At 37.0% G+C, this 18,420-nt stretch overlaps 1 protein-coding gene across 1 annotated transcript in view; it reads left to right on the top strand.

Annotated features, from left to right (window-relative positions):
* The window catches only part of LOC129670938 (transmembrane 9 superfamily member 2-like), a 71,890-nt gene that overhangs the window by 38,852 nt on the left and 14,618 nt on the right, over positions 1-18,420 (top strand). Inside the window, exons 11-14 of the mRNA XM_055599553.1 lie at positions 47-166; positions 370-427; positions 13,765-13,924; positions 15,522-15,670. Coding sequence (XP_055455528.1) covers positions 47-166; positions 370-427; positions 13,765-13,924; positions 15,522-15,670 — 487 coding nt within the window. The remainder of the gene's footprint in view (positions 1-46; positions 167-369; positions 428-13,764; positions 13,925-15,521; positions 15,671-18,420) is intronic.

Below are 18,420 nucleotides of genomic sequence, written 5' to 3'. Positions count from 1 at the left end.
AATTTGCTATTCTCATGCAGCTCCTATTTTGTTTTTCTGCCTTTAGTTCTGGCCGGCCTTGGTTTTCTTACACCTGCTGATCAAAATGTTTTAGTGAACTACGGTTCTGCCCTGTGGCTCTTATTGGAATTCCCTGCTGGATATATGTCTGCCAAAATGTACAAGAGTAAGCATTATTACTGTCATTATTCCAAAAAGTAGGTATGTTAAATGTAGGACTTAAAAGACCATAAAGAAAAAAAAATCAGTAAAACATTGCAAGGAATTTTAGCCAACATATTCAGCTGTAATTTTATTCTGATTACTCTACAGTGTTAGTAAAGTGATCTAAATCAAGATATTTCAATAACTTTTTTTTTTCTTCCTTAGCATTTAAAGGTGTGAACTGGAAGATGCATTTTTGGCTGACAGCATTTTTATTTCCTGGGTTAGTATCTCATATTCATTTCTCTCTATACAACTATGTTCTTTTGTAAGTTTCATCTTGGAAAAAAACATATTATACACTATAATGAAGAGTAGGAAGGAGTTGAATGACCACTGTGTTTCTTGTAGCTGCAGTGTTCCCTTACTTTTATGTCTGCATTCTTTCTATCTTTGGCATTTTAACTCTAGCACAGAGAGATGGCAGTCTTACTGTTACACATTCCATTTTGATCTTTGTGTTTGAAGCAGATTCTGTCAATAGTTATCATAGGTAAGCATCTTGCATTACACGTCATACTGTAGTGACAATTTATACATGGCATTTTGTTATTCTCCTTGTTGCTCTCTTCAGTGATTATTTTTTCCTGTCTCTCCTTGTCACTGCAGCATTACTTGTGACAGTTAGTTGTACGTTTATTCATTGTCAATATGGAGGTGGGGCTGTTGCTATGCAGTAGCTATGAGAGTAGTTTATTCAGTTCCTTCAGTTCCTCTCTCTCTCTCTCTTTCTCTCTCTCTCTCTCTGTGTGTGTGTGCAACTGAGAGTCCCTTTATGTCTTATCCAGTTCTCTTCTCACAGAGAGATTAGGAAGGAATATTGAGGGGGGATGGCTGTTCTCTGAAGTCTCTTTCTGTCATCTCATGACACTAATCTCATGGGGTACCACATTCACAACTATATCTAAACCTAATTATGTCTCAGAAGGCCCATCTACAAATAGAATGTTGGTGGCTAGGACTTTTAATGTATCAATTTGGGAGAACATAATTCAGCCCACATCACATATTTTAATGCCAAGGAAAAATAATCTTTGATGTGTTTTCAAAGGCAGTCTTATTTGTAGATAAAATAATATTGTATTGTATCTTAATTGCATCTTGGTGCTATAATTCTGATTTACTTGGGAAAAATTCATCTCTTTAACTCTACAGTTATACTGCAACAGAATAGGTGCTCATATACTGAAAGTATTATAGAGCAAATATCAGTGAAGTGTACAGTATATCCTGACTAGTGATAGAATGAGTGCAAATACTTTAATAATGCTGTGACTCAGTATAGTACCACAAATGATGCACCTCCATGATGCATTCAGTAGATGGATAATAATTTTTATCTATATGTAGCTTGTTTAAACTCCAGAGGAAAAGATAAGGTCATTGCAACTTTGAATATTATAAAATTGCACATCAGATGTACATGCCTTTGAATTTTTGGCTGCTTTAAATTAGCATAATAAACTGTTTCCCCTCTTCTTGAATAGAGCCATCTGGTTTTCCGTAACACATACCCAAATAAATCAGAATGGGTGGTCTTTCCTGAGGTGATTGGCTTAATGCATTTATGTAAGAAAGACATGTCTTTGACAAATTTTCAGATGTATTTTGCTTCAAGTTCAAGACTCAGCTAAATCTGAAAGTAAATATATTTTTTAAAGTGCCAGTGCAAATGCCATTATGTGTAATTATAATACTAGGGATAGCACATGCACAAACCAGTTTCTGGGGTCTAGTGAAGTGGCTCAGCAGATAGGGGTGCTTGCTGCCAACCAAGCCTGACAACTTGAATTTGAGCCCAGGAACCCATGTGATGGAAGGACAGAACTAACTCCTACCTGCTGTTCTCTGACCTCCACATGTACATCCTTAAGCATGTACATCCATCCATCCATGCACACACATATGTAGAAATAAATGCTTTAGAAAAAGAACTAGTCATTGCACTGTGTGGTTCTTAGGACCAATGAAATGATGATGCTCACAGATTTTATATGAAAGAGGTTTATTGGATGAAGATGAAGGGGGGGGGGAGAGAATGAGACATGGTAAGGGGAAGGAAAGAGTCACCCCGACAGAGAAAGGGGAGAGAGCAGGAGAGTGAGAGAGTAAGAGGGCAAGAAAGACAAAGTGGTGGGTGGATCCTTTTATGTATCAATTGAACCATGCCTGCCAGGTGTGGGTACCTGGTGGGCTACACATGATGACATTATAGGTTGCTAGGCAACCCAGAACAGGCTGCCTAAATACTAACAGTAGTTACTCATTGATCTTTCCTGATGCACAATTTTTGTTGTTGTCATTGTTTTACTCTATTTAGTAAACACCCTGTGTGACTTAAATAGAAAATTTCTTTGAAATTTTGCTTTTAAATAATTTAACAATGAATGCATTGTTGTGGTAGAAAGAGGTAATGAAAACTTGTGTAAAATAGTACCTAGTAACAATTCTACCTGGTAGAAAGACTAGGGATTACAAGGGTTTGTATTCAATATAGTGGAGGTACAGAGGAGGAAAAGTCAACTTCAGTTTGGCACACCTGGGATGGCTTTGCAAAGGCAATAACAACCTATGATCTGAAGGCTATTTTACCATTATTGTGATCCTTTCTGTTCCCTTCTCATTTCTCTTACAAGCTGGCTCAATCGGTTGTCCTCCCTCTCTCAGACACCCATTTTACCTTTTCACTGAAGCCTTTCTTTTTCTTGCTTACAAATTACTCAGATCTTCGTTTTTATTCCTAAAACAGCTAGTTCTCTCCCTCCTTTCTTTTTTCCCTTTCTCCCCTGTCTCTGGTAGTAGTTTGAATTAAACCCAGAATATTGCACAAGCTAGGCAGGTGAAGTATCTAGTCAAATCATAATTTTCAAAACACCGTCATAAGTGATGTGTGTAACAGATATATTTGTTATTTTTTGAATGTGGTCATGGGCAAGGGTGTGCTGTCATGTGTGTATGTAGGTCAGAGGACAGCAGGCAGAAATTAGTTCTGTCCTACTATGTGAATTGTGGAGATCAAGTTCAGGTCACTAGACTTTATCCTCTAAAAGGCCCAAATCTTTACTTATTTTATTTAGTTTTTTTTTCTTCCCTCTTCACTTCTCCTTGCTTACAATCTTCCATTCTTAGCCATCTAGTACTGAAATTTCAGCCATGTGGCACTATGCCTGCCTATTCCTTTCCTTTTTTTTTTTTTCTTTTCTGTTATCTGTTTCCCACCCCAACCCCTCCCCACCCTACTCTGCCTTAGGTAGGGTCTCTTGTCCCTCAGGATTGCCTTGAATTTGCCAGTATACTAGGATAACCTTGAATTTTTGATCCTTCTGCCTCCACTTCCCAAGTGCTGGGATTACAGGTATTTGATACAGCCCTTGGCATTATGCGGTGCTTGGGCTCAAAAGGGGCTTTGAGCTTGCTAGGCAAGCAGTCCAATAGAGATTACATACCCAGACCTATCTTGTTTCCTTCTTGTCAAGTTTATACATCCATCCATCCATCCATCCATCCATCCATCCATACATACATACATACATACATATGTATATACATACATAATATATGCCAATTCTCTGACATAGAATTTTTTAACTATTTCTTGCAGTGCTTGCCTTTTGTAAAGCAAAAAAAAAAAAAAAAAAGAAAGAAAGAAAATGTAAACACGGGTGTGTCCTGCTTATCAATGCTTTCTTTTATAGATGTGCTTTTTGTTTTGTATGAATTATATTACTTTTTTCCCAAAAGCACTGGAATTAAAACCAAAGCTTTGCACATGCAAAGCAGGTGCTTTTTTTTTTTTTATTGAGTTCTTTCCCCAGGCTGTTTTGAATTTTGTTTTGTTTGAGATACAGTCTCACTATGTCACCTAGAGTGGAACAATATATGACATATGTATATCAGATTGGCCTTATATTTGTAGCAACTCCTTTCTCTGTCTCCCAAGTAGTGGAACACCCAGCTTTTGTTCCACTTTCTGGATTTTGCATTTTTTTTACTGCTTGTTTTGGATTATCACCATTTTTGTTTGGTTTGGTTTGGTGTTTTTTGATTGTTTGTTTATTTGTTTGTTTGAGATAGGATTTTTCTGTGTAGCCTTGATTGTCCTGGACTTGCTTTGTAGACTAGGCTGGCCTCGACCTCACAAAGATCCTCCTGCCTCTGCCTCCCCAAATGCTGGGATTACAGGTGTGCTGCACTGAGACCTACTTCACCAATGAGTTTTTAATTTGCTTGGTTTTTGTTTGTTTTTGAGTCAGAATCTTGCTATGTAACCCTGGCCAGGCTCAAACTTGAATCAGTTTTCCTGTCTCAGTTCTCCAAGTACCGAATTCTATGTGTGCATCAACACACTCTTCTTTTTGTTTTCTGAGTGTTTCTTTCAAGTACAGTTTGTCGGAGACAGATAAGTGACTTACTGATACAGCATAGTTGCGTACCATGTAGATTGTTATTTTTCTGTTGCTGTGATAAGACACTGTGATCAAGGCAAATCAGATGAAGGACAGGGCTTTGTTTGCTTTTGATTTTGTTTTGGCTTATGGTTCTACAGGGAGAGTTCACAATATTGGGGAGGGATGGATATAGGTCCCTGGAACAGGAAGCCGAGAAATCACATTATAAACCATAGCACAAAAACAGAGAACAAACTGGAAATGGGCTAAGGCTATATATTCTCAAAACCCTCCCCCCAGTGACATGCATCTCAGAATAAAAGTGCTATAATATCTCCAGACATCACCACCAACTGGGTGTTGGTGTTGAAACACCTCATTCTATAGGGTACATTTCTCTAACAGAAACGCACCAAAACATTTTGTCTGTGCCTCATGGGTGCAAAATCATCTCATTCTTTTAAGATGTAAATGAACTAAATGTACATTATTTTTTATGGATAGTGTCATTTCTTTTGAAAATTGTTTTTAGTCTTCTTTTTCATGACTTCAAAGGTTTGACAATAATTACATATGTGTTTACATATGTATGCTTATGATTAAAAGTGTGGGAATATTATAGGCATTGTGGCCCATGCCACAATCCCAGCACTTGGGAAGCTGAAGTAGGAGTACCCCCAAGTTTTGGACCAGCATATAGGGAGTTTTAGACCAGGCTGGGCTACAAAGGGAGATCCTGTTAAATACGTGGAAATAAAATAACAAACACTATCAATATGTAGAGATGTGTGGAGACTCAGAGCTTCATTGTAGATTGATCCAGACAGTCTATTTTTTGATTTGTTTAAATTTACTCTGTGTATATGTGTGTGTGTTGTGGTGTCATATATATGTATGTTGAGACCAGAGGTGGACATGGAGTATTTTGCTTCTACCAATCTTCACCGTATTCTTTTCTTTCTTTCTTTTTTCTTTTTTCTTTTTCTTTCTTTCTTTCTTTCTTTCTTTCTTTCTTTCTTTCTTTCTTTCTTTCTTTCTTTCTTTCTTTCTTTCTTTTTTTCTAGAAACCTCTAAGGACATGATCTTTAGTGTTTAAGTGTTTGGTCACTTTTTTTTTCTTTTTTGTGACTTTTCTTTTTTTATTTTATTTTTTTATTAATTACACTTTATTCACTTTGTATCCCCCCATAAGCCCCTCCCTATTCCCCTCTCTATCCCACCCTCCCCCTTCTTCACGCATGCCCCTCCCCAAGTCCACTGATAGGGGAGGTCCTCCTCTCTTTCCTTCTGATCTTAGTCTATCAGTTCTCATCAAAAGTGGCTGCATTGTCATCTTCTGTGGCCTGGTAAGGCTGCTCCCCACTCAGGGGGAGGTCACCAAAGATTAGGCCAATCAGATTATGTCAGAGGCAGTCCTTCTTCCCCTTACTATGTAACCCTCTTGGACAGTGAACTGCCATGGGCTACATCTGTGCAGGGGTTCTAGGTTGTCTCCATGCCTGGTACTTGGTTGAAGTATGAGTCTCTGGGAAGACCCCTGTGTTCAAATTTTCTGGTTTTGTTGCTCTCCTTGTGGGGTTCCTGTCCTCTCCAGCTCTTGTTATTTCCCACTTCTTACATAAGATTCCATGTACTCTGCCCAACAGTTGGCCGTAAGTCTCAGCGTCTGCTTTGATAGTCTGCAGGGCGGAGGCTTTCAGTTTGGTTACTTTTTTGAGAGAAGTATTTTCCAGTCTCCTGACTGGGGCATTACTAAAGAGCTATGTGGGGAAAAGAGTGCCTAAACATGCAGGATTTGGTGTGCATTTGTCTATTCAAAAATAAATATTTAAAGTCAATTCCTTGGCTGTGTCTGGTATTCTCTAACCCAGAGAAGAAGCCTCCAAATATCTGCTGTGAGAGAGGGAGGTGATAGAAGTATCTACTTCTCAAAAAGCTTTCACAAAATTCTCATCCTTTGTTCACTTCCTACGTCTTCCTGTTACTCATAGAATACCTGCTGCTATTAGTTTCTGACCCGTTTAGGGAATCTGTAGTGTGAATTGTTTTTTCGCACATTTTTCACTGCCCACATGGTTTCTGACATCTTTATTTTCCTGTTCTTTCTACTTGTGTAGATTCTAAAAACGAATGACTGTAATTTTTTTTATATGTATGTCTATGTAACCATGTGTTAGTATGCAGATGTGCGTGCTGGCATTTGCACCAGCCAGAAGAGAACATCAGATCTCCTGAAGCTGCAGTTACAGGCAGTTGTGAACTACCAGATGAATGTGGATGATAGGAACCAAAGTTAGGTCCTCTTGAAGAGTACAAACCACTCTTCTTTTCTATTCCGTTTTTAAATTTTATTTTCTGTTTCATTAATTTTTCGATTATTTGTGTGTGTGCTCACACATAGGCATGGGAGTGCGCACATGCACTTGTATAAATGATGGTGGTGGTGGTGGTGTGTGTGTGTGTAAGAGAGAGAAAGAATGTGAGTATGCCTGTGTCATAGTATGAGTGTGGTCAGAGGAAATATTTGGGAGTAAGTTCTCTTTTTCCAATGTCACATCCAAGGATGAAACTTGGGTCATGGGGTTGATGAAGCAGCCACTTTTACTGGAGAAGTTATCTCATTAGTTTCTATTCTGAGACAAGGTCTTAAGTCTTATCATGGGTAGCCCAGACTGGCCTAGTGCTCACTCTATACAGACTGTTTGTTTGGAGTTTCTTACTGTTATGAGACAGTGTCTCATTTTGTGGCTGGTCCTGAACTAGCTGTCAACCACCCTGGCCTCAAGATTGCAAATACATTCATGCCTCTGCCTCCCAAGTGGTGTGCTTTGAGGTGTGCTATACCACATCCAGCTCAGGAAGCTGTCTTAACTGCTAAGCACCTCTTTCTGGACAAACAAATGACTTAAACATTTTACCTTACTTAGCTGTCAAGAATTTCATGCATAGGTACGGTACAATGTGTTTTCATGATATTCACTCCTTTCTTCTTTCCAACTACTCCCAGCTTTCCATGTCACCCTCCCAAGGTCATACCATCTCTTTTTCTTTATATGCCACAAATGACAGCTAGTGCATGGTTTATTTAGGGCATCCACAGGAGCATTAGCAGAATTCAGGCCCCAATCAGTATTGCTGAAAAATCACCATACCACAGAATGCTACTTTTACACATGTGATCATTAAATTATCCCATACTTTATATTAATTATGAAATATGTTATGCCAAATACCATTTTATGTTAGGTTTTTAGTTCATTTCTTTAAAAAATATATATATTTTTAAACTCCTATTTTTTTGCTTCCTTGCCCACCTTTTATGTCCCTGTCTCACTCATCTTTCCTCACTAAGCATTTTTTTTTTTTTGGTTTTTTAAAATTTTTCTGTGTATCCTTGGCTGTCTTGGACTCGCTCTGTATACCAGATTGGTCTGCAACTCACAGCAATCTGCATGCCTCTGCTTCCCTGAGTGCTGGAATTAAAGGTGTGTGCCACCATGCCTGGCTCTTTTATGTTATCTTTATTTTATGCATGAAAGTGTTTTCAAGCATGTAAGCCTGCGCACTATAGGTGTGCGATGCCTTACAGAGGCCAGAAGAGGATGTGTCAGAGACCTTGGAAATGGAGTTACAGCTGGTTGTTAGCTGCCACATGGGTGCTGAGAATTAAACCCAGGTCTTCTGGAAGAGCAGCCAGTGATCTTAAAGGCCAAGCCATCTTGCCAGCTTTGCATTTTTATTTTTTGTGTTCCGTTCCCTTTAGTATTTGCAGGTTTTATCTCTCTTCAGAAAAACAGTTCTTTTTATTTAATGCTGAGAATGTAATCTGAGATCTTGTGTATGCTAGGCAAACACTCTATCCCTGAGATATAGCCCCATTTTTTTTATAACATTTTCTTAACTCCTTCCTTCTTGGTTCTTTTCCTTCTTCTTCTTCAAAATGTTTTTCTCTTATGGCTCCTGTTCTACTCTTGATATATTCTCTTTTTAAATTATGACACTAGTTTATATTTATCATAAAATTAATCAGGTAAAATTCGCATTTGTCATTTTGTTACTTTCTTTTTATGTATGCTGTAACATTTTCATCTCTGTTACTTTCCTTCCATATATGAAGGAAAACATGGCACTTGTCTGTGTGGAAAAGGCTTATGTCACTTTACGTATTGATCTCCAGTTCCATCCATTTTCCTGCCATTATAATTTGATTTTTCTTTATGGCTGGATAAAATACCACAGTTTTTCCTCATTAATTTATGATACCTAGGGTGATTGTATAGATTGTTTTCTGTGTACAGTATAGAAAACTGTAACCCTAAAAATATTTTTTAAGGAAAAAAATAAAATGTACAAACATCCCTATTGTCATTTGTTAGTAGGATTATCTAGTACTTTGTTTTAATTGATATATTATAGATATTCATCGCTTGTGAGTTGAATATTTGGCAATATTTTGTTCCATTATGCAGACTGTTTCTTTAGTGTGTTGATTGTTTCTTTTGCTGTGCAGAAGCATTTTAATTTCATATAATCCCATTTATCAAGTGTTGTTACTATTTCCTAAACTTTAAAAGTCCTATTCTTCATATATCCTAAATGTTTTCCCCTATATCTTACTGTAGAAGAGTTTTATGTTTTTCTATTTATGTATGTATGTATGTATGTATGTATTTGTTTATTTATTAAAATCGAGACAGTGTTTCTCTGCGTAGGCTTGGCTCTCCTGGACTCCCTCTGTAGATCAGGCAATCTGCTTGTCTCTGCTTCCCTGAGTGCTGGAATTAAAGGCATGCACCACTGCTCCCAGCTTGAGTCCATGTTTGTATGAGTTGAGAAATAAAGATAAGAGTTTCTGTTTTTTACACAGTATTGGAAAACAGAATGCAGTTTTAAAATTCAGAAACCAGACGTTGTTAATGGAATATCTTATGCAGATGATAAACATCATAAAGTAATAGAATTATTATCTCCTAAAATACTGGGCTGGAAAGAGGACTCTGTGGTTCAGAGCACTGCCTGCTCTTGCAGAAGACCTAGGTTCAGTTTCTAACACTCACATGTCAGTTGATCATTGCCTGTAACTCCAGCCCCAAGAGATCTGACACCTTCCCACAGACATGCCTATACCGATGCACATAACAATAAAATATCCTAAGTTGAAAAAGAATTTGAGTTTTTCTCAATATATAAGTAGATTTGAATTTAGATTTATATGCTATAAGGCTAATATATATTTATGTATATATACACATATATATTAATACATACATATGTATATGCTCCCTTTCAAAGAATTTAAAGTTTGTAAAATTATTAAGTATGAGCCTTTCCTCTATGTAACTCCAAAAGTGATAAATATTAGACAAAAAGTATAAAACAATGGTGAAAGAGTGACTAGCATATACAAGGTCCTGGGTTAAACCCTAGAACTGCAAAAGAAAACAAAGTGATAGCCATATTGAAACATTAAATTGAAAGAAAGTTTGAATTATAACATTTAGTATTGGTTGAGTGATGGTGGTTAAGTCCCAGAAGCTTCTATGAATGTCCATTTCTTTGCCTGTAGTGCCCGTGTTGCAGAGTTGTTTAGAGACATAAGTGAACTGGGAGATTGTGAGCTTGTTTTGTGAGTGACAAACTGTTTTGTCCCTTTCTTCTAGTTTCTTAGTGCCCTCAGTTCATTATTTTGTTCCAGTATTTCTAATGTTGCATTGTAATTTATTTGTCTTTGTCTGACTATCACTAGGATCTTTTCTTTAGGAGCAAAAATTTTTGGTTTATCTCCCTTTTGAACATCAGAATTTAACATATAAATACCCAGTAGGTGCTTGATGAATATATAATAAATGTTTTATGTGGAAGACGGACCCAGGTGACTCAAATTGAACTCCAGTTTTTCTGCTTCTCATGCTATTAAAAAGTCTAGAAATAATAAAAGTGACATAGAAAGAAATGTTCAGAATGCAAAAGCATTCTGTGGCAGAACAGTCACAGATTTGTTAAAGTTCACATTAATATTCAAGAGTGTACTTCCAAAAGGAAAATTGTTGAAATAGGTTAATTGAGTTTATGGCTAAGAAGGAAGGTTATGATTTGTTAAGTGAGAAGTAATTTTCTGGCTAAGGAATGATAACAGCTGAAATGAATCTCAAAAGTAGCAAATTTGGCAAAGGAATATTATGGCTAAACAAATTCATTAGAGCAGAAAGGTATTAAAAATGTTTTGAGGAGTGTGATTAAATCATGGAAAACCAGGCTTCTTTGTAAAGTACAAAACGTTTTAAAGGCATGAGGCAGAGGTTTTGTTGTTGTTAGAAAGACTTGAGGCTGTATTTACAGAAGAATATTTAAAGAGTAGACTAGATATACCTACTGAGAAGTTGCTAGAAAAGATCATGAATACAAGGGTGAACAGTGAAGTGAAAATAGGAAGAAGAAAGAACATATAGTGGAAATTAGTTAAGAAATGACCAAATAACCTATAATTGAAGAAGAGAAAGTATCCAGTGAAGTGTTCCTGAATAAGGCATCGAAAAGAGATAGCAAACATAAAGGCAACATTAGAATCTCATTTTGGAATGGGTCTTTCAGGAATTGACAAGTAAAGAGCTATTCTCTGAAAAGGGGACTCAATGTTAACTGGGTGTGACTCATGGGATGGCTACTTTCCTTTTCTCTGGTGATAGATGTGGTTTTGGGGAGAATTCAGGAATAGTTAACATATTATAGAGATGTTTTCAAAGAATATTCAATGGTAGACATTTATTGCAGGTAAGGTCTATAGAAAGGTCTTGTGAGCCTAGTTTGGTGGCACAGGCCTTTAATCCCAGCACTCAGGAGGCAGAAGTACATGAATGTCTGTGAATTTGAGACCAGCCTGGTTTACAAAGTATGTTCGAGGACAGCCAGGACTATAAAGAGGAATCCTGTCTCAAAGAACAAATGAACAAAAATCTGTTAGGAATTTGGTCAAGAAGATAACTAGAAGCAGAACTGTTTATGGCTATTTTCAAAGAAACACTGTTCTGATGTGCAGCTAAGTGCTGCTTACATGACTGTCTGAGACAGTCACATTATTCTGACATATTAATGTTGCCTTTGACATCAGAATCTGCCCTTAATACTTCATATGGAGGCATTTTTATAGAGTAGTTGAATGGGAGAAGCTTACTCCTAAAAAGCAAATCATACATTAGAATCCCAATTCTGCCTCTTTAAAAAACAACAGCAATTATTGTGTGTGTAATATATATGTATACATATATTAGACATTATATATATATATATATATACATATATATGTATATATATACATACACACACACACATATATATGTTGTGATGGTGGTGGGGAGACATGTGCCACAGTGAATGTGTGGAAGTCATAAAATAACTTTGAGGATTAGTTCTCTCTTACTTGGGAGATTGGGCTCAGATCATGATACTGTCATGGCAAGTGTCTTTGCCCCTCAGCTCTGCCTCTTATTACCTATCCAATTGTTATGAAAGTTCTTAGTATGTTTAAAAGATATTAATAAAGAACTCTGTCTCTACCCATAATTCTTACTTTTTTTGATATCTGGGTTATTCATATAATTTTTCGTATGTATCATGGCCTTCTTGTTACCTTTTTTTTTTCTGTTGTGCTGTGCTGCTTTTTAAAACATTTTACCAGATCTATCTCTCAACCATTTTATTGAGATTTTAATTCATCTTGTTATATTTTTAACTCCCAAGAGCTCTTTTATTACCTCAAAGGTCCTTAAAACTTCTGCTTCTTGTTTTATCGTTGTAATATCTCTGTTAATTGCCCCAAGAATGCCTGTGATAGATTTTTAAAATCATTCTGCTGAATTTGAAGGCTCCTTCCTAAAAGAGTAGATAAACCTTTCAGTTTTCCACTGAGGCTGGGCTGTGACTAGTAGAGAAGGAAATTTGTATGTTTTTAACTTAAGCTAAGTTTCATAGGTCTTTTTTTATGCATACTTAGAGAAGGACTTGGTCTCTGAACATTCTTCAACATTTTTGGAGCTCTCAATATAAAATCAGTTGTTTCTGAGCTTCCCCTTCTGTGAGGTTGGAAGGCTTATTTCTCAGATGTATTTACTTAGTTACTACTTACTAGAGCTAAAATTTGTTCCAAAGTTTTTCTTTCCTATATTTTCTGAACTTTTGAAATTGTGAATATTTATAATTTTTTTACGACAATGTTATCGGGGTTTTGAAAATAAGCAAATCCAAATTCATGAGTTCAATACGCTATCTTTAGTCATAAGCTTGTTAGTTAGATCCTTATATCTTTTATAACAATCCCTTTATTTTTTTAACTACTGCATTAGACAGACTATTTTTGACTCTTTTGTTTTGTCATCTTTTCCCATAGGTTGACACCTCCCCCCCACACACACTATGCCATACATTTATCTTTCTGAGAGATTGCACTTAATATAACAAACTGGAGTTTTAAATCTCTTCAGTTTTTTATTTTTTGTTTTTGAGCAGGCAAAGAGATTAAAGAGAAGTGAAAAAGAACTCTTGAAAGTAGGAGGGGCTTCAAATGGGATGAATTCCTCTTTAATCAGTCCTTGATTTTGATGAGATAAAGGACCTTCCATAAGTTAGTCTCTGTGTTTTTTTTTTTTTTCAACCTTGCATTTTAGGTATTCTAAAACAATCATAGTCATCTCCACACTGATACTTATCTTTTTTATCAGTTAACAAATTTATCTGGAGCAATTAGAGACATAAAGAGTATTGCCTAGTGGTGTAGCTAATCCACTAAGTATCTGTTGATTTTGAGTGCATCATACAGCCTATTTCAGTCTAGGTTCCAAAAGTCTGTTTGCCATATATGTTGTTTCTTCATTGGTTTCATTATATTATGTATTGGCATATAAATCTATAGATTATTTAATTTCTGCTAGATTTTTCAAGATGCAAAGATGAGAGGATTTGTAAATCATATCCTATAATGAATTGCTTGTTATATAATAGCATGTTTAAGCCTCAGCTCAAGGACCAATTTGTGTATTGTGATGTAATATTTTTCTAAGGCTTACCCTTGTGATTAATTATTCCCATCGAAAAACATTCTGACATTTGCATTAAGTATGTATATGACATTTTCCTGGAAGTATGTTGTGTAATGATATTCTCCACCCCCCTCTCTCAGAATTGTCTTCGCTGATATCTTCATTATGAATGCAGTTCTTTGGATGGAAGGTTCATTATCTGCTGTCTCCTTTCGTACATTGACAAGGATCTTTGCATTGTGCTTGGGAATGTCAACACCATTAACACTTTTGGGACAGCACTATGGGAAAAAGGAAAAGGTAAACTTTCAGAACACTGCTTTTGAATTTTGAGTGATGCTTGAAATGTCTTACGGTGTATAAGCTATATATAAAATGCAAAACACCACTGAAAACAAAATTATAGTCATTTATTGAAATGAAGATATAAAAATAACTAAGTGAAAGATGGTAGCATGTTAAAAGATGCTGTCGGTTCAGGGTCTGCCTCTGGCCTCGGGATATCCAGACAGCATTTTGCACCAGAGCTGGAAGGAATGAAGCTTAACTAGGCTGGTGGGATCTTGATTCAAAGGTGGGGGTGGGGGAGGTTCCTGAGACAGTTTTCAGTGAAACAGCCTTTTTTATTTGGGGGAATAAGGGCTATATCTTGGGGAAGTGGGTAGGGGTTTTCCAGGTGAGTAGATATCTTTGGGTTGGGCTGAGGTGATGAGACTACTTCATCTGCATGTAGAAGAATTCCAAGTGCTAGCTGGACTTGTCATTATAAAGAAATAGGAAGTTTTAACATGAAACTTGGCCACCAGGTTACAAGGCAAGGGTTGCAGAAATGGGGGCCCTAAGGCTATGTGCACTGGGGCATGCAGACCAAGAACAGAGAGGACACAACTCCTACTTCTGTTGATTTTAAGATGAGATTTTAGGGGTTTGGTCACATTTTGAAGTTACCCTTGTTTGAGGCTGGTTTCCCTGGTCCCATAGCTCACTTCCTCACAGTACTGTTTAATTTACTTCCCACATGATAGGTTATTTACATTTTTTAATTTTGATGGACACAACTAAAAGGGCATAGTATAGGAAAGCTGACATCAACTACCATGGAAAACATGTTTGTATAGTGAGAGAAGAGAGCAAAGAAACAATCAGAAATGGGATGTTCAGTTACAGATTTGAAGTTAGCTTACTTCTACATACAGAAAAAAAAAGAAGCAGGATGCCTAAAAAAGACTAAATGAGGCCATTTTTCAAGAGGACTGCAAAACTACTTTGAAATTTCAGGGGAAAGTTAAAAATGATGAAATGGGAAATGGAGTTGTATAGAAAGCAGGAAAAAGAAAAAAAAGATTGAACGCTGTTGACAAATCCATGGATAAATTTTTCTGAGAGATAAATTCTTAGGTAAAATTAGAGAAAATTTTTAAGCCTCTATTTCATATTAGAATAGTCATAAATCTTGTCAAATATATCCTTTGAAATGTATTTGAAAGGGTAAATACTGGAGGTTACAGATGTAGATAGGTTGATAAAGTGCTTGACTACCATACAGGAAGTCCTGGGTTCAATCCCTAGCAAAAATGGGGGTTGGTGGCACATGCCTGTGTGTAAATGACTTTACCTGACTTTAAGTGATATTTGTTATATTAAACAAAATCCTTTCAAATTATTTTACATGTTACATTTTATACTTTTATGTAACTATTAAAAGCCGTAAAAGCTATACATTTGAATAATGTATTGTATGCCTGTTTACATTATGCCTTTATTGCCTGGTGGTGATCTAGTGTTAGCCTACATGACTTGTTTTGTTCAAATTCAAGATTCTGTGTTGTACTTTGATTATGACTGTGAATTTATTTGTTTCACTCACTCTTATTGTTGCTACATGTATTTTTAACAGTATGAATTTCCATTCCACACACAAGAGAGTTTTCCTCTGAGTCACAACAGGAGGTCCTCTACAAAACGAACCATTACTGTTATACTTGGTGGTCTTTTACCCTTTTGCTGTGTTTTTCTGCAACTTTCTTACATTCTAAATCATATTTGGTGAGTATGAGATCTCAATAAACTCAAATTTAGTTTAATACATAATAATATTGCATATTCATAGGGTAATAGTATAGAAGTTCAGAATTAACTATGTAATGGTCAAAGATAAAAATCAAAGAAGGTGGATAATGGGTATCAAAACAAAATTAAATTAAGAATAAGTTCTAATGTTTTACAGCATAGTAGAATAGCTTTACATTATAGTAATATACATATTTTATAAAGACTAGAAATTTTGTGTTGGTTGGATTGAACATGAGGCATTGTCCACAGCAAGTAAGAACCTTGCCATTGAGTTATATTACTAAACTTCAAAGTTTTAGTTTTGTTGATTAACTCTCTATATTTCAAAGGGTTAAATTCTGGCCTAATATTCCATCTACCTTTAGTTTATTCAGAAAATAACAGTTTGACCAAGGGTAATATCCTAGGGAGCACATTTAATTTGCAACTTTTTAGCAGGACTCTAATGCAATTCTCTATAAAGATGTACTTAAAAAATTAATAACCAGGGGTGGGGGCCTGTTTATGACAGTTCAGTAGTTAAGAGTGTTTGCTGATTTTCCAGAGAACTCAAATTCAGTTTCCAGCACCCATGTCAGGTGATTCACAACTTCCTTTATCTCCAGCTCTAGTAGATATGGCACATTCTTCTCTCCTCTGTGGTCACACACACACACACACACACACACACACAGAGAGAGAGAGAGAGAGAGAGAGAGAGAGAGAGAGAGAGAGAGAGAACACTTATACAGACAGTCACATAAAAAAATTAAATAATCAGGTATTAATGAGATAGGTCAGTGGCTGAGGATATTGCTGCCAAGTGTGAGCACCTGAATTTGACCCCTGAAACTCACATTGTACAAGGAGTGAATTGACTCCCACAAGTAATCCTATGAGCTACATACATGTATAGTGTTTTGCATGTATCCGCACAGATATACACCCCCAAAATAAATTAAAATTTAAAAATTAACCTCTTGGTAATCCATTTTCCATGAATTAGGGAAGGTGTTCTTTTAACTGAACCTTGTGGTGGGTCAGGAGTATGGAAATCCTTGGGTAAGAGGTATCTAAATATGGAAAGGGGGAGCTCTGAAAACAAAGAATTATAATAATGTGATGGTTATATGTGTTTGTAAAACAATTAATTGTGCTTTCAGTTTAAAAGCACGATAGCTGGAGCTGAGGATATAGCTTAGCGGTACAGTGCTTTTCTTAGGATGCACAAACCCTGGGTTCTATTACCGACACTGGAAAGAAGAGAAGCCATAATCCCTGTACTGCCAGCAATTCATAAGGCTAGGCAGAAAGAGCTTGAGTTCTAAATCCAGCCTGGGTTACATATGACAAGACCCTGCCTCCAAAATATGAGCAAGAACTTTATTGCTTTAACATTTTGAGAGCTCTTTCATTTATCCTTCTTTTCTGTTTCCCTTGTCATTTTCACTTCTTTCCTTGCTTCCTTGCTTGCTTGCTACCTTCCTTCCTTTCTTCCTTCCTCTCCAGCCCCCCCCCCCATTTCTTTTCTGAGAAAGGGTGTTCTCTGTATAGCTTTGGCTGTCCTGAAACTCATTTTGTAGACCAGGCTGGCCCCCTAACACTAACTCTGCCTCTGTCTCTGGAGTTGTGGGATTAAAGGTACACACCACCACCACACCTGGATTCTTATGTTCTGGTTCTTAACTAGATTTAGAAACTGACCAGCCTAGCATGTTACTGTGGAGAGTTTTGGAAATGGACAAAGGCGATAAGTAAAAAAACAGGTGTTAGAGTCACAGTGGTTGAGAGTGCTTCTGTCTTCCAGAGGTCCTGAATTTTGTTTTGGGCCCCCACATCAGGCAACTCATGCCTCGGCCCTTGGGGCTTCAACGGGGTTCCTAAAGTAGGAGAATGGAAGGAGTGTGTGTGTGGGGGGGGGGGTAGGGACAAGAGATGCAAGAATGAAAGCCAAGTCTGTTTGTCTGATCAAGGCTTCCGTTTATTAGAAATTTTTACCCAACTTATATAGGGAGAAGGCAGGAAAGGGGGAAGATAATTAGCTGCTGCAGGAGACAGGAAGAGTGCTTTCATGGGTTAACTATTGTACCTGCAAGATACTATAAGGATGTTCTCTTAAGATATCTTACGGATGCTCTAACAAAGGATATCCTCACAATCTATCACCCATAATTTAGGGTCTAGGTAACTCTTTCACTTCATAGCTTTAGGTCTCCACTAAATGACCTTTGCTCTCTGCTTGGCTTTAGCTTCAGTAACTACCTTTGTCTCCACTAGATAGTTTGACTTTGGCTTCCCTAGATAGCCTTGGCTCACTAATTGACTTTGGCTTCCATAGATACCTTTGTCTTCACTAGACAGCTTTGGCTCACGGTTTGACTTTGGCTTCAGTAGATAGCTTTGGCTCCTGGCAAACTCACACTTAATTGTCAGTCAGCTCCAGTGGATTTAACAGTCTCTTTTGTTCTATACATACACAAACACACGCACACACACGAACACACACACACGAATACACACACACACACACACACACACACATGCACATGCATGAAATAAATCTTTTTTAAAATGTTAGCTTTTAAAAAGGAATAAAATTCAGTTGCTGTCTTGTTTTCTTTTGGGAGGCGGTGGGACGGTGGTTTTTTTCTGAGACATGGTTTCTCTGTGTAGCCTTGCCTGTCTGGCTGTCCTGGACTGGCTTTGTAGACCAGGCTGGTCTATAAATCACAGAGATCCCCCTG

Source organism: Psammomys obesus, unplaced genomic scaffold, assembly GCF_907164565.1.
Source record: "Psammomys obesus unplaced genomic scaffold, mPsaObe1.curated_primary_1811, whole genome shotgun sequence".
Taxonomy (NCBI): Eukaryota; Metazoa; Chordata; class Mammalia; order Rodentia; family Muridae; genus Psammomys; species Psammomys obesus.
This window is presented reverse-complemented; position numbering and strand designations above follow the sequence as displayed.